General features: G+C 45.4%; 2 protein-coding genes across 2 annotated transcripts in view; both read right to left on the bottom strand.

Annotated features, from left to right (window-relative positions):
• Positions 1-274: 274 nt before the first annotated feature.
• On the bottom strand, positions 275-16,148 carry LOC121544229 (transcriptional-regulating factor 1-like). The gene is made up of 11 exons (XM_041854146.2): positions 15,746-16,148; positions 15,534-15,580; positions 13,658-13,775; positions 13,015-13,397; positions 12,437-12,576; positions 8,528-8,631; positions 8,188-8,260; positions 7,267-7,355; positions 7,028-7,135; positions 968-1,060; positions 275-591 (listed from the first exon to the last, which is right to left on the bottom strand). Exons 1-11 carry the CDS (start codon positions 15,917-15,919, stop codon positions 580-582), a joined length of 1,341 nt encoding a protein of 446 aa, XP_041710080.2. The 5' UTR covers positions 15,920-16,148; the 3' UTR covers positions 275-579.
• Positions 16,149-18,133: 1,985 nt separating this feature from the next.
• LOC121544228 (dynein heavy chain-like) overlaps positions 18,134-20,827 on the bottom strand; it is an 8,485-nt gene continuing 5,791 nt past the window's right edge. Inside the window, exon 3 of the mRNA XM_045212612.1 lies at positions 18,134-18,404. Within this exon, the coding sequence (XP_045068547.1) occupies positions 18,399-18,404 (6 nt within the window). The 3' untranslated portion in view covers positions 18,134-18,398. The remainder of the gene's footprint in view (positions 18,405-20,827) is intronic.

Raw genomic sequence — 20,827 nt, 5'->3', positions numbered from 1 at the left:
AACTTTCCTTTTCAACTCTTTTGGCATGGTCAATAGTTATTTTTGTATTAATATTACTTTTGAGGTACTATTAGCACTGTTTTTGCCATCCAGCTGGTCCTATTGCAAGAGGATAGTGATGTCCACAGCAGTTGTTTTTATACTTTTCCCCGTTAAATAAGATTTGGTTCAGGTGATCACCTAATCAGTACCTAATTCAGCAGAATGAGGTGTGCCTGTGTTGGAATTTCAAGTGCGACGTTATTAACAATGGTTTTGGGAAACAGGTCGGAGATTTAAAGATGCTCCTACGAAGGTTCTAAAAAATTAACTTAGCCTTAAGATGCTTTTGGGAAACCAGGCCCTGTACCATAGCTTGGCCCCAGTCGTTCAAAAGGTATCTGGCCCTGTATGGTGATCTAGGTGATGAGTTGGACTGTAGAGGGCAGTATAGGGCTAGTCCTGATGGTTTAGGTTCAGTGCTGGTGTAGGGTTTAAGGTTTAGGGTCAGTGCTGGTGTAGGGTTTAGGGTTTAGGGCAATGCAACTCCTGCGGTCCTCCTGGCGGTGTGTCTTCATGTGAGCGTTACGACTCTTCACTTTAGAGAACACCCTGAAGGAGAGGAGGAGAGATGAGAACACAGTAAGACAGACAGACAGACAGACAGACAGACAGACAGACAGACAGACAGACAGACAGACAGACAGACAGACACACACACACACACAGTAGAGAAGTTGCTGGATGGATGGATAGATAGATGGATAGCTGACAGAAGGTATCTCTCTTACTTGGCACATGCCCTACAGGGGTATGGAGGGGTAGGCTGTGTGTGGTGCATGGAGCTGGGGGGAGAGTTGCTTGGTCTGGGATTGGAGCTGAATACAGATGGGGACATCCTCAGACAGACAGGCCCAGAAAAGTGAGCCCTGTTGGGCCTCTCTACCTCTCCCAGGGTTGGGCTACAGCAACCAGAACCAGAACCAACCTGGAGCAGGGGACAGGAAGAACCACAGTGGATCGGTTGACAGGCATTCTTTGTAGAAATGGTGTGGAGCCCCATCTTGCCATTCATGGTGGGCTGAGAAGGATAGACGTACAGAGAGAACAGGTTACAGTAGGACTGACAGCTAGTCTGGTAGGTTCTCTCTATACCTTGTCTGCCCTCTCTCTCTCTTTCAATTCAATTCAAAGGAACTTTATTGGCATGGGAAAAGTGTTTACATTGCCAAAGCAAGTGAAATAAACAATAAACAAAAGTGAGAAGACACAAAACAACGTAAACAAAACATTAGAAATGAACAGTAAATATCTCTCGGTCTCTATTTCTCTCCACAGAGACACTCACCTGTCCATCATTGTAGTTCCCGCTGGCGAGGGAGATGATGTGATTGGCTGTGGGCTCAGAGCAGGGGAGAACGACTGCCCCCCTCAGTGAAGCCACAAAGTTCAAGGCCGACCGCGGTACTGCAGGCATTGTTTGCAGAAAACAAGATCCCCCATTATAGTGAGGGGAAAATGGCAAACTTCCTGGACTATCTTCAGGGGCGCAACTTTGGTTTTACAAGTGGGGGGGGGACATAACTTGGCAGGGGGTCTGAGGGTCCTCACATTTTTTGGGCATCTAAAGCTCATTTCCTGAACTTCTACACAATCTAATATGACGCATAGTATGTATATGTAGTCCCTTGTAGCTCAGTTGGTAGAGCATGGCGCTTGCAACACCAGGGTTGTGGGTTCGATTCCCACGGGGGGGCCAGTATGAAAATGTATGCACTCACTAACTGTAAGTCGCTCTGGATAAGAGCGTCTGCTAAATGACTAAAATGTCAATGCATAGCCCTTCCAGCAGTCATCAAGCTAGGTAAGAGACCGTTATTAAATATGTTTAAGTGATTGATAAGACTGAACTAGATCAATGGTAATTCAGTAATCAAAATTGTGTTGCACCTTTAACCAATAGCCTAACAAATGAACAACTCTTGCAAATAAAGTACAAAGACTTAACTTTTGAATGTCTTTATTAAAACATCCTCTATATCAAATGTCAGCCAGAACACCCAGCCAGCCCGATCCGCCTGCACGCCCGACCCCCACCAGTCTAGTCAATAACTCAACTCTCTCCCGGACCCCAACCAGTCTAGTCAATAACTCAACTCTCTCCCCGACCCCCAACCAGTCTAGTCAATAACTCAACTCTCTCCCCGACCCCCAACCAGTCTAGTCAATAACTCAACTCTCTCCCCGACCCCCACCAGTCTAGTCAATAACTCAACTCTCTCCCCGACCCCCCACCAGTCTAGTCAATAACTCAACTCTTTCCCCGACAACTTCCATGTGCTAGTTTAACAAAAACAGACATACACCTACACATTAACACACAGAAACAGAACTTCCTCCATATAATTCATATCATAGGTCTAATAGTACTGTAGAGCTCTTTTTACTTGCACACAATAAAACTGGGTCGCCCCGTCCTGCCCCCAGGGGTCCACAGCCCATGCAGCTCCCCAACCCAACACACCCCACTCAGCTTTAGGATCTTAGTGAAACATTCATTATAGGTTTCGGGTGTCTTAGGCCAAGCCAAGAGTGACAACCAACAGTACAGCAGACCCCCAGGGCCAGGACTGAGCAGCCCAGCAGCTAGGGATTGCCTAAATAGGTACCTCCCCTGACGTGTATCAACATTTCCAAGCAAACAAAAACAGGGAGAATCTGTAGACATGCTGAGATAAAAGAACATACTCTTTGCGAGAATTCAGCCAGCCTTCACAAGACCATAACATATGCAAATATTTTAAACCTCCAGCAGAATAATTACATTTCTGAGTGCATGATATTCAGTTTAAACTGGCATATAGTACGTTCTATGGATGGTCTTAAACTGCAGTAATTTATGTCTGAGATTATATGAACATGCCTGGGCATTCAAACATATCTGCATCCATTCATCATCGTCAGTAGCGTCTCTCTGGTCTTCCTCACGTTTTCATTTTACATGTTTTGTGTCATCGGGAAAAGCCTCTATCAACCCCTTCATACAGTTTGGAAATCAACTTTAGAGGTTTGTCAGACTGCCTTAAAATAGTTTCAATCTTTGAAGCTTCTTGCTTGTCCAGTGTTTACTGCACAGAGAGAATAAAGTGTTGTATCTGCAAAAGTTCCCTGGCTGCCTGACCCTGATGAGACCCCTGTCACCATCTGATCCTGCTCAGATGAGGCATGACAAAGAATTACCATGGTGTACCTTTAATACAGTATCCATGAATATAATCAATGGTTCAATAATTGAAATGACCATTATTCCCAGATCCAAAACTGTAGCCTACCCATCAACTCAAGATGGAACTTTGTATCCATTCACTGATTGTTAAAATATACTGCAAAATTCCCCTGAGCTCCGTAGACTGGTCGATGAGCATAGTGTTGCCTACTGACTGTGCACCATGACAGTGAAGCATGTAGAGCTGTTTATACCGTGTCAGTGTGAAAAGTCGGGAATTAGCTAGGGAAACTGACAGATCAATAACGTCACATTGCTATACTTACTAATAAAATCTCACATTACGCTGTAGAAATGTCAGAATATATTGGTATTCAATCGTTTGGCCACTGTTTTCATCGTTTTTATTCAGGTCTAGTGTGATTGAGGCAAAAAATAATAGCTAAAGTTAGTGAGCTAGCTAGCTAACGTTAGCCAACGTTTGGCTGGCTCTAGCTAATGGTACAACGGCACATCATCAGATTTACTTCAGTTGAAACAGGGGGACAAAACAAAGGCTACAAAATATTTCCATACACACAACAGCTGTTAGATACTGCTACCTGACAGATAGCTAGAGGCTAGCTAGAGCTGAACTGGCTGTGGTAGATGCTAGCTAGAGCTGAACTGGCTGTGGTAGAGGCTAGCTAGATAGCTAGAGGCTAGCTAGAGCTGAACTGGCTGTGGTAGAGGCTAGCTAGATAGCTAGTGTCTAGCTAGAGCTGGCTTGGCTGTGGTAGAGGCTAGCTAGATAGCTAGAGGCTAGCTAGAGCTGAACTGGCTGTGGTAGAGGCTAGCTAGATAGCTAGAGGCTAGCTAGAGCTGAACTGGCTGTGGTAGAGGCTAGCTAGATAGCTAGAGGCTAGCTAGAGCTGAACTGGCTGTGGTAGAGGCTAGCTAGATAGCTAGAGGCTAGCTAGAGCTGAACTAGCTGTGGTAGAGGCTAGCTAGAGCTGAACTGGCTGTGCTAGAGGCTAGCTAGAGCTGAACTGGCTGTGCTAGAGGCTAGCTAGAGCTGAACTGGCTGTGATAGCTACAGTGAGGGAAAAAAGTGTTTGATCCCCTGCTGATTTTGTACGTTTGCCCACTGACAAAGAAGTGATCAGTCTATAATTTAATGGTAGGTTTTTTTTTAACAGTGAGAGACAGAATGACAACAACAAAAAAATCCAGAAAAGCGCATGTAAAAAATGTTTTAAATTGATTCGCATTTTAATGAGGGAAATAAGTATTTGACCCCCTCTCAATCAGAAAGATTTCTGGCTCCCAGGTGTCTTTTATACAGGTAACGAGCTGAGATTAGGAGCACACTCTTAAAGGGAGTGCTCCTAATCTCAGCTTGTTACCTGTATAAAAGACACCTGTCCACAGAAGCAATCAATCAATCAGATTCCAAACTCTCCACCATGGCCAAGACCAAAGAGCTCTCCAAGGATGTCAGGGACAAGATTGTAGACCTACACAAGGCTGGAATGGGCTACAAGACCATTGCCAAGCAGCTTGGTGAGAAGGTGACAACAGTTGGTGCGATTATTCACAAATGGAAGAAACACAAAAGAACTGTCAATCTCCCTCAGCCTGGGGCTCCATGCAAGATCTCACCTCATGGAATTGCAATGATCATGAGAACGGTGAGGAATCAGCCCAGAACTACACGGGAGGATCTTGTCAATGATCTCAAGGCAGCTGGGACCATAGTCACCAAGAAAACAATTGGTAACACACTACGCCGTGAAGGACTGAAATCCTGCAGCGCCCGCAAGGTCCCCCTGCTCAAGAAAGCACATATACAGGCCCGTCTGAAGTTTGCCAATCAACATCTGAATGATTCAGAGGAGAACTGGGTGAAAGTGTTGTGGTCATATGAGACCAAAATCGAGCACTTTGGCATCAACTCAACTCGCCATGTTTGAAGGAGGAGGAATGCTGCCTATGACCCCAAGAACACCATTCCCACCGTCAAACATGGAGGTGGAAACATTATGCTTTGGGGGTGTTTTTCTGCTAAGGGGACAGGACAACCTCACCGCATCAAAGGGACGATGGATGGGACCATGTACCATCAAATCTTGGGTGAGAACCTCCTTCCCTCAGCCAGGTTATTGAAAATGGGTTGTGGATGGGTATTCCAGCATGACAATGACCCAAAACACACGGCCAAGGCATCAAAGGAGAGGCTCAAGAAGAAGCACATTAAGGTCCTGGAGTGGCCTAGCCAGTCTCCAGACCTTAATCCCATAGAAAATCTGTGGAGGGAGCTGAAGGTTCGAGTTGCCAAACGTCAGGCTCGAAACCTTAATGACTTGGAGAAGATCTGCAAAGAGGAGTGGGACAAAATCCCTCCTGAGATGTGTGCAAACCTGGTGGCCAACTACAAGAAACATCTGACCTATGTGATTGCCAACAAGGGTTTTGCCAAGTACTAAGTCATGTTTTGCAGAGGGGTCAAATACTTATTTCCCTCTTTAAAATGCAAATCAATTGATAACATTTTTGCCATGTGTTTTTCTGGATTTTTTTGTTGTTATTCTTTCTCTCACTGTTCAAATAAACCTACCATTCAAATTATAGACTGATCATGTCTTTGTCAGTGGGCAAACGTACAAAATCAGCAGGGGATCAAATACTTTTTTTCCTCACTGTACTAGCTAGCTATCTAGCTGCTAGTAGTTAATTCACTTCAGTCGAGAGGGGATAAAACATTGGCTAATGTAAAATGTCAGTTACACTTCTATAATTAAATAAAAAAAATTATATCAAACAGCAGTTACCTTGCCAGCTATATCATTCAACTAAAGAGTAGCCAGTTTCTGCTCTGCTTGCTTTTACAACTGAGAGAAAAAGCGCAACACAGACAGCAGCTGCCTCTGATAATTTCTCCCATGCTGATCCTATAAGCCATCCTATCAGAAGCTGTGCCTTCACACAGCCTGTCCGCATGGTCCAGTGCAGTCCTAAATCCAGCCGGCTGAAACCGGAAAACAGCCTACCTGACCGCTCTGAGGCATCCACATGGTCCTAAAGCACACCGGTGCCGCGTTTTGTATCACAGTATAATTATTTAACTGGGTGGGACAAAAATTCAATTTCAGAATGTGTGTGTGTGGGGGGGCGGGGGTAAATGTAAATAAATACATGTTTAGAAAACAATCATGGAACCAATAATTGGTTCTAACACACCAGATGTATGTCCTGATTATTTTTTAATCACACAGAAGAAGTTATAATGATAATTCAGTAGCTAATGGCAGCCTGCAGTACCCCGGTTGGCCTTCAACTTGAGATACTCAATCAGAGGGGGCAGCACTGAGCTAGCCTGCAACGTAATTTCCTGGAGAAGCTCAAACTGCGCATGTTATGTCTCCATGAGACGCCATCTTAACCGACTTCTTTGGCTTCTAATGCGCAATTGAATCTTCACAAAGGAATGACTGGTGTCATGTGATCGATGGCTTTGTCCATTCAAATACACAGTCATTGGCCCAGAGAGGTCAGCTAATCTGGTTATTGAGAGCTCCTTATTGGTGGGGCACCTCCTCAAGTCCCTCCCTAACCATTATGCCAGCCTATCAAAGAGCAAAGACACAGTCTGTGTCCCAGCAATCTAAAATGGCGTCCTTTACTTCGTGACCATTGCTATGTGAAAGCCCTGGATAGACTAACGACTGTATGGCTTCATTGGAGAATAAAAAGAGATGCTGCATTCAACAAGGCTGATTGTATGTGAACGTTTCTTTACATGTTGCTAACATATTCCATAAGCTTTCTGTTCAATGTCCTTACCTGAGGCAGTGTGCTGGCCAGCCTGACCGGGGACCTTACATTTAGACGCAGCCTCCTCTTCCAGGTGTAGTAATACTCCACACACTGAGACACTGACTTAGTCCCCACCTACACACACACACACACACACACACACACACACACACACACACACACACACACACACACACACACACACACACACGTAAGTCCAAAGACCTATAGAGGGATAGTAGTAGTGAGGGTGTGTAGTTGTGTACCATTTTCTGGATGCGGTGGAAGTCCTTCTGGTACATCATAAAGGCTTTATTCACCAACTTTTTCTCCACTGGACTCCACTTATCACTCCCTGAGAAAGAGAGAGCGAGAGAGACAGAGAGAGAGAGAGAGAGAGAGAGAGAGAGAGAGAGAGAGAGAGAGAGAGAGAGAGAGAGACAGAGAGAGAGACAGAGAGAGAGAGAGAGAGAGAGAGAGACAGACAGACAGAGAGAGACAGACAGTGTCAACAGACCAACCAACCTGCACAGGTCCTCTATGCCATTGTTATTTTTACCCTTGATTATTGTTGATACTGATTGTCCCATTGACAATCTTGATTATTATTATTTTAATGATGTTCATATTGTAAATGTATCACTTAATCTCCAAAGTACGCTCTGGCAATATGGACACTACCAGTCAAAAGTCTGGACACACCTACTCATTCAAGGGTTTTTCTTTATAGAATAATAGTGAAGACATCAAAACTATGAAATAACACATATGGAATCAATGTAGAAAATAGTCCAACAAAATTAAGAAAAACCCTTGAATGAGTAGGTGTGTCCAAACTTTTGACTGGTACTGTACATTGTTACGTCATGCCAATAAAGCAAATTGAATTGAAGTGAAAAATTGAGAGAGAGAGAGATGAGAGAGAGAGAGAGATGCGAGAGAGAGAAAGATGCGAGAAAGAGAGAGAGAGAGAGAGAGAGAGAGAGAGAGAGAGAGAGAGAGAGAGAGAGAGACAGAGAGAGAAAGAGACAGAGAGAGAGAGAGAGATGCGAGAGAGAGAGAGATGCGAGAGAGAGAAAGATGCGAGAGAGAGAGAGAGAGAGAGAGAGAGAGAGAGAGAGAGAGAGAGAGAGAGAGAGAGCATTATGTATGGAACTGCTTAGACAGTGTTTGAGCATGTGAATCACCTGCGTAGTGGTATGGGGTGAGAGAGTTGTGTCTCCTAGGCCAGTGCTGCAGGAGCATCTTCTCCAGAGTCCCCTAGAGGTGGAGACGAGGAACTGAAGGATTAAGACTGATTGATTGATTGGTTGATTGATTGAATTTATTCGATAATATTAAAAGTAGAAGGCTGCTCTAGCCAGAGACGACAGGTTGGGGTTGGAGCTGAGGTTGGGTTAGGAGACGACATTACAAGACAGTGATTAGTGTTTCTTCATTCTGTCTTTTCTGTATGACTGTTGCTGATTTCCCCTCAGAGACCAACAACATGTGATTGATTGACGTGATGTAAATGTAAACTCTGACCAGGAAGTCCCCTCTGCTCTCGGATAGGCTGTGCAGGGCATACTCGGAGTTAGTCCCGCCCCCCGGACACACACTGGAACATGACATCATCAACAGACACTCCACTGGAGAGAGAGAGAGAGAGAGAGAGAGAGAGAGAGAGAGAGAGAGAGAGAGAGAGAGAGAGAGAGAGAGAGAGAGAGAGAGAGAGAGAGAGAGAGAAAGATTATCTCTTGTGAGAGGGAACGTGACCACACTCTCGATCGACATGATTTTGTACAGAATGTGTGTGTCTGTGTGTGTGTGTGTGTGTGTGTGTGGCAGTGCTGGGAAGTCAATTCAGGAAGTGATTTTAATTAAAAATAAAAACATTAAAAAACGTTGAAAAGTCATTGAAAATAGATGCAGTTTTTTCAAATGTTGAATTGTTATATAGTTTACCGTTTGAATTGACTGCCTTCAATTCCAATTGACCCCAGCCCTGATATGTGAGTGGATGTGTAGCAACGGTTGTCAAAATGGATAAAACGGTCAAAAATACAGTTCTGATAAATGTAACAGCTGCAATATGGAGTAAGATACTAAATCATTTTAGAATAAATAAAAAAATCATCAAATATTGACTTTATTATAGCACATAAATAATTGTTTAATGAGAGACAGAAAATCAATGGAATCAAGACATTTTGGACATCTTCTCTCTTGTCATGTAGTGGCAATGTCAGTGCGTTTAATCCCCATCGATATATTATCTTATATATACAAAAGTATGTGGACACCCCTTCAAATTAGTGGATTCGGCTATTTCACCCACACCCGTTGCTGACAGGTGTATAAAAATCGAGCACACAGTCATGCAATCTCCATAGACAAACATTGGCAGTAGAATGGCCTTACTGAAGAGCTCAGTGACTTTCAACATGGCACCGTCATAGGACGCTACCTTTCCAACAAGTCAGTTCGTCAAATTTCTGCCCTGCCAGAGCTGCCTCGGTCAACTGTAAGTGCTGTTATTGTGAAGTGGAAACGTCTAGGAGCAACAACTGCTCAGCCGCAAAATGGTAGGCCACACAAGCTCAAAGAACGGTTAAGTTTGGTGGAGGTGGAATAATGGTCTGGGGCTGGTTTTCATGGTTTGGGCAAGGCCCCTGAGTTCCAGTGAAGGGAAATCTTAATGCTACAGCATACAATGACATTCTAGATGATTCTGTGCTTCGAACTTTGTGGCAACAGTTTGGGGAAGGGCCTTTCCTGTTTCAGCATGACAATGCCCCCGTGCACAAAGCGAGGTCCATACAGAAATTGTTTGTCAAGATCGGTGTGGAAGAACTTGACTGGCCTGCACAGAGCCCTGACCTCAACCCTCATCGAACACCTTTGGAATGAATTGGAACGCCGACTGCGAGCCAGGCCTAATCGCCCAACATCAGTGACCGACCTCACCAATGCTCTTTTGGCTGAATGGAAGCAAGTCCCCACAGCAATGTTCCAACATCTAGTCGAAGGCCTTCCCAGAAGAGTGGAGGCTGCTATAGCAGTAAAAGGGGGAACAACTCCATATTTAATCCCCATGAATTTGGAATGAAATGTTCGACGAGCAGGTGTCCACATACTTTTGGTCATGTAGTGTAAACACGTGGGTCAAAACATTTTTGTCCCATGTCTACGATTTCCAATGATACCCCTATCCATTTCAGACATCGCTTCACACTTTTTCCTGATAGTAAAGTCCAGGAGAAAAGGTGGTTTGTACAGGTAATAGTATGAATATTGTCAGTTTCTATTTTGACAGCAATCGGTGAAGTGATAATTAGTTGCAAATAAATGAGCCACTTCTCTGCCAAACTAGAACTGAAAAGAGGTGTAATCTCAGGTGGGCGTGGCTTGAGCCTTGCTAGAGTGTGTGTTTGTGCGTGTCAGTGGAGGCTCCTCAGAGGAGGAAGGGGATGACCATCTTCAGTGAATTTCAAAAAAATTAAATAGTGAAACAGTAAAAAAGTTATCCTTTTTAGATAAAACTATACTAAATATATTCACGTCACCAAATAATTGATTAAAACACAATGTTTTGCAATGAAGGTCTACAGTAGCCTCAACAGCACTAGGAGGCTCATGGTTCTCACCCCTTCCATAGATTTACAGAGTAATTATGACAACTTCCGGTGGACATCCTCCAACCTATCAGAGCTCTTGCAGCATGAACTGACATGTTGTCCACCCAATCAATGAATTTAGTACTGAAAGCATAAGCTACAGCTACAGTGCCTTGCAAAAGTATTCATCCCCCTTGGCGTTTTTCCTATTTTGTAGCATTACAACCTGTAATTTAAATGGATTTTTATTTGGATTTCATATAATGGACATACACAAAACAGTCCAAATTGGTGAAGTGAAATGAAAAAAATAACTTGTTTCAAAAAATTCTAAAAAATAAATAACGGAAAAGTGTTGCATGCATATGTATTCACCCCCTTTGCTATGAAGCCCCTAAATAAGATCTGGTGCAACCTTCAGAAGTCACATAATTAGTTAAATAAAGTCCACCTGTGTGCAATCTAAGTGTCACATGATCTGTCACATGATCTCAGTATATATACACCTGTCCTGAAAGGCCACAGAGTCTGCAACACCACTAAGCAAGGGGCACCACCAAGCAAGCGGCACCATGAAGACCAAGGAGCTCTCCAAACAGGTCAGGGACAAAGTTGTGGAGAAGTAAAGATCAGGGTTGGGTTATATGTCTGGCGCAAACCCCCGAGAACACCAGCATGGTGGTGGCAGCATCATGCTGTGGGGATGTTTTTCATCGGCAGGGACTGTGGGGATGTTTTTCATCGGCAGGGACTGGGAAACTGGTCAGAATTGAAGGCATGATGGATGGCGCTAAATACAGGGAAATTCTTGAGGGGAAACCTGCTTCAGTCTTCCAGAGATTTGAGACTGGGACGGAGGTTCACCTTCCAGCAGGACAATGACCCTAAGCATACTGCTAAAGCAACACTTGAGTGGTTTAAGGGGAAACATTTAAATGTCTTGGAATGGCCTAGTCAAAGCCCAGACCTCAATCCAATTGAGAATCTGTGGTATGAGTTAAAGATTGCTGTACACCAGCGGAACCCATCCAACTTGAAGGAGCTGGAGACGTTTTGCCTTGAAGAATGGGCAAAAATCCCAGTGGCTAGATGTGCCAAGCTTATAAAGAATACTTTCGCAAGCCACTGTAGCTAGCACTGCAGTGCATAAAATGTGGTGTGTAGTTGACTCCAAGAGTGAGAAAGACAATAGTTGAACAGTTTTGAACAAATGCATTTCTTCAAAAATGAAAGAGAAGCAAGAGAGAGAGAGCTAGCTATATTTCACTGTAGTTTTTTCACTTTAACTTACTTAGCTACTCAAACACCTGGCAAAAACAGCTTAATTAGCTGGGTATGGCTATCCAACACTAGAACTCTTCCAAGTCAAGGTAAGCTTTTCGTTTTATTAATGTATTGCCCGCCGGTGTAACTGCTAAACTGCTTGCTGACTATACTTTAGGTTTACTAACATGTTAGTTCTAGTAGCTATGTTGACTATGACTTTAGCTAATGGTGACAAAGATGTGGGCTGTGTGTAGCGGGTAGCGGTTATGATATGAAGGTTTGGCTTGGAAAGGTTTTTTAGCCTGGTCACAGACAGCTGATGTGTTGTGCACTGAAGTCCACAAGCGAAGGGATAAGATTAGAGGAGGAGAGCACGTAGATGCGAGAAGGAATTATACAACAAGAAAAGTGATCATGCTGTTTGTATGTGGCTTCCTATGAAAGTGAACTGTGTTTGCGTATGATCAGGGGTGTATTCATTCCGAAATAAGGCCAATAGAAATAAGGCCATACAAAAATAATCGTCCTCCCTCATCTTAAACGGCACCGACCGCCACTGGTGTGTGTGTACCTCTGTGCTGGGTGGATGAGTTCTCCAGGGCATCCCAGGGCGTCCACAGCACCAGTGCATTGTGGGGGTCTGAGTGGGAGTGTCTTTGGTCCTGAAGAGGTGGGACTTCAGCCTGAAATCCAATCCCCACGTTGATCCTCCTGTGAGTGACAGGTCAATAACCAATCAAAGTTGTATATGCTTCACAGATTTGTTTCTCTGCACTAAAAATAGACTTGAAGCGTAAAAGATGGTTTAATAACGCAAGTTGTGATTGGGTAGGAGGTTAGTAAGAGGTGATGTGATTGGGTAGGAGGTTAGTAAGGGGTAATGTGATTGGGTAGGAGGTTAGTAAGGGGTAATGTGATTGGGTAGGAGCTTAGTAAGGGTGATGTGATTCGGTAGGAGGTTAGTAAGGGGTGATGTGATTGAGTAGGTTAGTAAGGGGTGATGTGATTGGGTAGGAGGTTAGTAAGAGGTGATGTGATTGGGTAGGAGGATAGTAAGGGGTGATGTGATTGGGTAGGAGGTTAGTAAGGGGTGATATGATTGGGTAGGAGGTTAGTAAGGGGTGATGTGATTGGGTAGGAGGTCCTTACGGTTTGATCTTTATTGGCTGCTCCCCGGGCTTTACCAAGTCACCATCACTCGTGGTTAGAGAGCTGTATAGCCCAGTTCCCTCCCTGTCTGGCCTCAGCATGGGAGGAGCGGTGTAGTAGGCCTCGGTAACAACAGTTGAACGCAGAATACTCTGGAACACCACAGCACCCCTAGTGGAGTGGCAGGGCAGGACAAGAGGAGAGGGGCGATGGTGATACCTCCTCTTGTCCTTTCTACTCTCATTCCGTTCTCTCCTTCCCTCATCCTCCCCTTCTTGGCGCTCCTCTTCCAGGCATGGATGGGGGGAGGCAGGGAGTCTGACGGGCACAGAGACGGGCATCAACATGGGGACAGGAGACACTGGAATCACCCCTTCTTTCTGCTGAGAGATAGAGAGACAGAGAGAAAGCGAGAGAGAGAGAGAGAGAGAGAGTGAGAAAGAGAGAGTTTACATTACAGGGATAGAGAAGTATTGTGTGTGTGTGTGTGTGTGTGTGTGTGTGTGTGTGTCTGTGTGTGTGTGTGTGTGTGTGTGTGTGTGTGTGTGTGTGTGTGTGTGTGTGTGTGTGTGTGTGTGTGTGTGTGTGTGTGTGTGTGTGTGTGTGTGTGTGTGTGTGTGTGGGTGTGGGTGTGTTGTCTCACCGTCCTGTGTGTTTGAGTCCTGCCGGTCTGTCCTCGGAGTCCTCCGTGAGAGCGCATGTGTCCGTTCAGAGCAGGAAGGCTCTTAAAGACCCTCTGACAGACAGAACACAGCAGCCTGCTGCCACACACACACACACACACACACACAGACACACACACAGACACACACACACATCATCATCATCATCATCATCATTATCATGATCAATATCATCATCATCAACATCAATACAAACACCATATTCAGGAATTTTCTGGATCAAAAAGGGTCTTAAGTGGTTGGCGTGGCAGGGGGTGGCAATGGGCGCGGTCAGCCCGTCTGCGAAACTGAATTTGGGGGCAAAAAAAACGTTTTTGAGGCCCCCATCTTGGCGGCGGAGAGAATTTGGGGGTTTTAAAGCCAATTTCCTGTAATTCAACAACATTTTTCATGGAGCTGATTAAAATGTTCTAGTTTTAAAGCTAATTTCCTGCAATTCTATGCATGTGCTGTGTTCTTATGCTCGAACATTATACAAAATCAATACCCCTGAATTCATCATTTTTGTCTAGCTTTTTTTTTGTGATTGTTAGTTCTCAAGTATAAAAAAATACACTGAGTATACAAAACATCCCTTATAGATGTATTTTGTTAAATCCTCTACAATCAGTGTAGATGAAGGGGGGAGACAGGTTAAAGAAGGATTTTTAAACCTTGAGACAATTGAGACATGGATTGTGTATGTGTGCCATTCAGAGGGTGAATGTACAAGAAAAAAGATTGAAGTGCCTTTGAACAGGGTATGGTAGTAGGTGCCAGGCGCACTGGTTTGATTGTGTCAAGAACTGCAACGCTGCTGGGTTTTTCACACTCAACACTTTCTCGTGTGTATCAAGAATGGTCCACCACCCCGGTGTGGGTGAACCGATGATCTCCGCATGTGTAGTTCCCACCGTAAAGCATGGAGGAGGAGGTCTTATGGTGTGGGGGTGCTTTGCTGGTGACACTGTCTATGATTTATTTAGAATTCAAGGCACACTTTACCAGCATGGCTACCACAGCATTCTGTAGCGATACGCCATCCCATCTGGTTTAGTCTTAGTGGGACAATCATTTGTTTTTCAACAGGACAATGACCCAACACACCTCCAGGCTGTGTAAGGGCTATATGTGGTCCTCTGTAGCTCAGCTGGTAGAGCACGGCGCTTGTAATGCCAAGGTAGTGGGTTCGATCCCCGGGACCACCCATACACAAAAATATATGCACGCATGACTGTAAGTCGCTTTGGATAAAAGCGTCTGCTAAATGGCATATTATTATTACTATTTGACCAAGAAGGAGAGTGATAGAGTGCCTCATCAGATGACCTGGCCTCCACAATCCCCCGACCTCAACCCAATTGGGATGGTTTGGGATGAGTCGGACCGCAGAGTGAAGGAAAAGCAGCCAACAAGTGCTCAGCATATGTGGGAACTCCTTCTAGAATGTTGGAAAAACATTCCAGGTGAAGCTGGTTGAGAGAATGCCAAGAGTTTGCAAAGCTGTCATCAAGGCAAAGGGTGGCTACTTGGAAGAATCTCAAATATAAAATATATTTTGATTTGTTTAACACTTTTTGGTTACTACATGATTCCATATGTGTTATTTCATAGTTTTGATGTCTTCACTATTATTATACAATGTAGAAAATAGTAAAAATAAAGAACAACCCTTGAATGAGTAGGTGTGTCCAAACTTTTGACTGGTAGTGTTTATTTTTTTCATTCTTCACGGTTTGGACGTAGGCGGCCCGAAAAACGCTTAGGCGGCCCACCCAGGACATTTCTATGCAGAAAACCCTGCATATCTAACATGCACACACACACACACACACACACACACACACACCAGCATACCTGCAGTTTGGTGTCTCATAGTTTCCAGAATGTTCCGTCAATGTCATCTAAAAGAGCAACAAAACCAACATTAATTTAACACACTCTGTCAAGTATATCAGATATCCTTAATGCTTTAGTTTTAGCTCAGTGAGCTAACACAGTCTTGTGGCAAGCAGTGAGACCACCCAGACTGCCCGTGTTCAGACACAAGGAGGAGGATGCTACTGTACCTGGGTCTGCTGTGCCGGGGGTGAGTAGAGAGGCTTCAGATGGTTCCATTGATTCAAATGGTTCAAGTGATTCAATTGATTCAAATGGTTCAAGTGATTCAATTGATTCAAATGGTTCATTTGTGGTCCTCTCCTCTCTGGGGTCACCTGCTGGACGGCTGGACTTACCCCCATCTCTGACCCCCACCCCCCACGCGGGAGGAGAGGGGGAGAGAAGTAGAGAGGGCTGGGTCTAGGGTTAGGGTTAGGGTTAGGGTAGGGGCTATAGGAGGGGCTTGGGCTGGGCTGATTAGGATTGGGGCTGGGGCTGGATTGAGGGCTGAGGTGACGGTAAGAGTAGGGACTATTGTTAGGGTGGGGGCTGTAGGTAGGGTTGGGGTTAGGGTTGGGGTTGTAAGTAGGGTTGGGGTTAGGGTTGGGGCTGTAAGTAGGGTTCGGGTTGGGTTTAGGGTTGGGGCTGGGGCTGTAGGTAGGGTTAGGGCTGGGGTTAGGGTTGGGGCTGTCGGTAGTGTTGGTGTTGGGGAGGAGGCTGTATTTGGATTGAAGATGGGGGTGAGTGCTGGGGTTGGATTGAGGGTGAGAGTTAAAGTTAGAGTTGGGATGGGAGTGGGAGTGGGAGTGAGGGAGAGGGTAAGGGTTGGAGTAAGACTGGGGACCAGGGTACCAGGGTGAGGTGGGTTCCACAGAGGTTAGAGGACTCTGGGCTGGCTGTGTGTACAAACAGGGGCTTGGTTGTTGGTCTGCGTGGGCCTGTGTCTGTGTTTGTGTGTAGGAGATGTGTGTGTGCTGCTGGGTGTGACTCTGGTTCTGTGAATAGCCCCCTCCCTGTCCTTGGTTCTGTGAATAGCCCCCTCCCTGTCCTTGGTTCTGTGAATAGCCCCCTCCCTGTCCTTGGTTCTGTGAATAGCCCCCTCCCTGTCTTTGTTCTTGTCTCTGGATCTGGGCCAGGATGTGGAGTCTGACCTGGTGCTTCTGGCTCTGTAGTTGTCTCTGGACAGACTGATGCTGGTGATGGTCCAGCTGGCTCTGGACAGACTGATGGTGGTGATGGTCCAGCTGGCTCTGGACAGACTGATGCTGGTGATGGTCCAGCTGGCTCTGGACAGACTGATGGTAGTGATGGTCCAGCTGGCTCTGGACAGACTGATGGTAGTGATGGTCCAGCTGGCTCTGGACAGACTGATGGTGATGATGGTCCAGCTGGCTCTGGACAGACTGATGCTGGTGATGGTCCAGCTGGCTCTGGACAGACTGATGGTGGTGATGGTCCAGCTGGCTCTGGGCATACTGATGCTGGTGATGGTCCAGCTGGCTCTGGACAGACTGATGCTGGTGATGGTCCAGCTGGCTCTGGACAGACTGATGCTGGTGATGGTCCAGCTGGCTCTGGACAGACTGATGCTGGTGATGGTCCAGCTGGCTCTGGACAGACTGATGCTGGTGATGGTCCAGCTGGCTCTGGACAGACTGATGTTGATGATGGTCCAGCTGGCTCTGGACAGACTGATGGTGATGATGGTCCAGCTGGCTCTGGACAGACTGATGTTGATGATGGTCCAGCTGGCTCTGGACAGACTGATGGTGATGATGGTCCAGCTGGCTCTGGACAGACTGATGTTGATGATGGTCCACCTCCACCTGCTGGATCTGATGGTGGTTGCAGTTCTGAAGGTCCAGTTGAGTCTGAAGGTCCAGAGACTGCTGTTTCATGTGATGGTTCTGCTGGTTCTGCTCGTTGCTGTACATGGTCTGGGAGTCTAGTAGGGGATCATGATAGCTGTTGGGGGTCTGATGGTCCTTGTGGGTCTTGAGCTGCCTCTGGTGGTTTCTGTTGCTGTGGTTAGTCTGCTGGTCAGGCTGGGGCTTCTTGTCCCGGTCCAGCTGATGGTCGAGGTTAGTTCTGGAGCCGTGGTTGTGGTAGTCCTGCAGAGTGTCTGGGTCAGGGTGGGTTTCTGTCTGCCGATACGACTGGTCCTGGGTATAGTCCTGGTAGCCATATTGCAGGGAGGGCTGGGATAGGGGAGATAGTAGCTGACATGGGTCCACATCAGAAGGGAAATCTGTCTCCACTAGGCCCCGGGGCTGGGTCGATAACTGGGACTGAGAGAGCGGGGAGAAAGGCTCGGGGAAGGGGAGCTGTGTTTGGGAGAAGAGGGGGTGGTGGACAGAGGAGAGAGGAGAGGGCCGGGGGCGGAGAGGGGGAAATGGAGAGGGGAGAGAGGAGAGGGCCGGGGGCGGAGAGGGGGAATGGAGAGGGGAGAGAGGAGAGGGCCGGGGGGCGGAGAGGGGGGAATGGAGAGGGGAGAGAGGAGAGGGCCGGGGGGCGGAGAGGGGGGAATGGAGAGGGGAGAGAGGAGAGGGCCGGGGGCGGAGAGGGGGGAATGGAGAGGGGAGAGAGGAGAGGGCCGGGGGGCGGAGAGGGGGGAATGGAGAGGGGAGTCCATGATAGGATGATGCTGCTTAGACATCACGTCAATAACCCTCGCTCACAACACAATGCTACTGCTCACAACACAATGCCTGACATATGGTTTGGTACATTGGCCATGCAGCAATGAAGTTCTCTTCATCTAGTAGTGGGGTTGATGCTCATCCGTCAATTGTATGTATGTTTGGGAGTATGTTGTTCTCACTGGCCGCCTAATTGTCACTGTCAGACCTACAACAAAGGAGAGAGAGGGTTAACACACACATATACCTTTAAGAAGGCATCATTTCTGGGTATGAGTAATGTAACGGGATGTGTGTATATAACAGGGTATGAGTAATGTAAAGGGATGTGTGTATATAACAGGGTATGAGTAATGTAAAGGGATGTGTGTATATAACAGGGTATGAGTAATGTAAAGGGATGTGTGTATATAACAGGGTATGAGTAATGTAAAGGGATGTGTGTATATAACAGGGTATGAGTAATGTAAAGGGATGTGTGTATATACAGTGGGGAAAAAAAGTATTTAGTCAGCCACCAATTGTGCAAGTTCTCCCACTTAAAAAGATGAGAGAGGCCTGTAATTTTCATCATAGGTACACGTCAACTATGACAGACAAAATGAGGAAAAAAAATCCAGAAAATCACATTGTAGGATTTTTAATGAATTTATTTGCAAATGATGGTGGAAAATAAGTATTTGGTCACCTACAAACAAGCAAGATTTCTGGCTCTCACAGACCTGTAACTTCTTCTTTAAGAGGCTCCTCTGTCCTAAACTCGTTACCTGTATTAATGACACCTGTTTGAACTTGTTATCAGTATAAAAGACACCAGTCCACAACCTCAAACAGTCACACTCCAAACTCCACTATGGCCAAGACCAAAGAGCTGTCAAAGGACACCAGAAACAAAATTGTAGACCTGCACCAGGCTGGGAAGACTGAATCTGCAATAGGTAAGCAGCTTGGTTTGAAGAAATCAACTGTGGGAGCAATTATTAGGAAATGGAAGACATACAAGACCACTGATAATCTCCCTCGATCTGGGGCTCCACGCAAGATCTCACCCCGTGGGGTCAAAATGATCACAAGAACGGTGAGCAAAAATCCCAGAACCACACGGGGGGACCTAGTGAATGACCTGCAGAGAGCTGGGACCAAAGTAACAAAGCCTACCATCAGTAACACACTACGCCGCCAGGCCTCAAATCCTGCAGTGCCAGACGTGTCCTCCTGCTTAAGCCAGTACATGTCCAGGCCCGTCTGAAGTTTGCTAGAGTGCATTTGGATGATCCAGAAGAGGATTGCGAGAATGTCATATGGTCAGATGAAACCAAAATATTACTTTTTGGTAAAAACTCAAATCGTCGTGTTTAAAGGACAAAGAATGCTGAGTTGCATCCAAAGAACACCATACCTACTGTGAAGCATGGGGGTGGAAACATCATGCTTTGGGGCTGTTTTTCTGCAAAGGGACCAGGACGACTGATCCGTGTAAAGGAAAGAATGAATGGGGCCATGTATCGTGAGATTTTGAGTGAATACCTCCTTCCATCAGCAAGGGCATTGAAGATGAAACGTGGCTGGGTCTTTCAGCATGACAATGATCCCAAACACAACGCCCGGGCAACGAAGGAGTGGCTTCGTAAGAAGCATTTCAAGGTCCTGGAGTGGCCTAGCCAGTCTCCAGATCTCAACCCCATAGAAAATCTTTGGAGGGAGTTGAAAGTCTGTGTTGCCCAGCGACACCCCCAAAACATCACTGCTCTAGAGGAGATCAGCATGGAGGAATGGGCCAAAATACCAGCAACAGTGTGTGAAAACCTTGTGAAGACTTACAGAAAATGTTTGACCTGTGTCATTGCCAACAAAGGGTATATAACAAAGTATTGAGAAACTTTTGTTATTGACCAAATACTTATTTTCCACCATAATTTGCAAATAAATAAATTAAAAATCCTACAATGTCATTTTCTGGAAAAAAAATTCTCATTTTGTCTGTCATAGTTGACGTGTACCTATGATGAAAATTACAGGCCTCTCTCATCTTTTTAAGTGGGAGAACATGCACAATTGGTGGCTGACTAAATACTTTTTTTCCCCACTGTAACAGGGTATGAGTAATGTAAAGGGATGTGTGTATATAACAGGGTATGAGTAATGTAAAGGGATGTGTGTATATAACAGGGTATGAGTAATGTAAAGGGATGTGTGTATATAACAGGGTATGAGTAATGTAAAGGGATGTGTGTATATAACAGGGTATGAGTAATGTAAAGGGATGTGTGTATATAACAGGGTATGAGTAATGTAAAGGGATGTGTGTATATAACAGGGTATGAGTAATGTAAAGGGATGTGTGTATATAACAGGGTATGAGTAATGTAAAGGGATGTGTGTATATAACAGGGTATGAGTAATGTAAAGGGATGTGTGTATATAACAGGGTATGAGTAATGTAAAGGGATGTGTGTATATAACAGGGTATGAGTAATGTAAAGGGATGTGTGTATATAACAGGGTACGAGTAATGTAAAGGGATGTGTGTATATAACAGGGTATGAGTAATGTAAAGGGATGTGTGTATATAACAGGGTACGAGTAATGTAAAGGGATGTGTGTATATAACAGGGTACGAGTAATGTAAAG

The sequence above is a fragment of the Coregonus clupeaformis genome, unplaced genomic scaffold (genome assembly GCF_020615455.1).
Source record: "Coregonus clupeaformis isolate EN_2021a unplaced genomic scaffold, ASM2061545v1 scaf0032, whole genome shotgun sequence".
In the NCBI taxonomy this organism is placed as follows: Eukaryota; Metazoa; Chordata; class Actinopteri; order Salmoniformes; family Salmonidae; genus Coregonus; species Coregonus clupeaformis.
This window is presented reverse-complemented; position numbering and strand designations above follow the sequence as displayed.

What these genes read in the sequence shown, in the direction of transcription:
- LOC121544229 (XM_041854146.2), bottom strand. Translation starts at nt 15,919, where the DNA reads ATGGGGGTAAGTCCAGCCGTCCAGCAGGTGACCCCAGAGAGGAGAGGA. An exon ending in CCCCGGCACAGCAGACCCAG is followed by an intron (nt 15,581 to 15,745) that starts GTACAGTAGCAT and finishes TTGCTCTTTTAG; the next exon opens with ATGACATTGACGGAACATTC. An exon ending in CTCATCCACCCAGCACAGAG is followed by an intron (nt 8,632 to 12,436) that starts GTACACACACAC and finishes CTCTCTCTCCAG; the next exon opens with TGGAGTGTCTGTTGATGATG.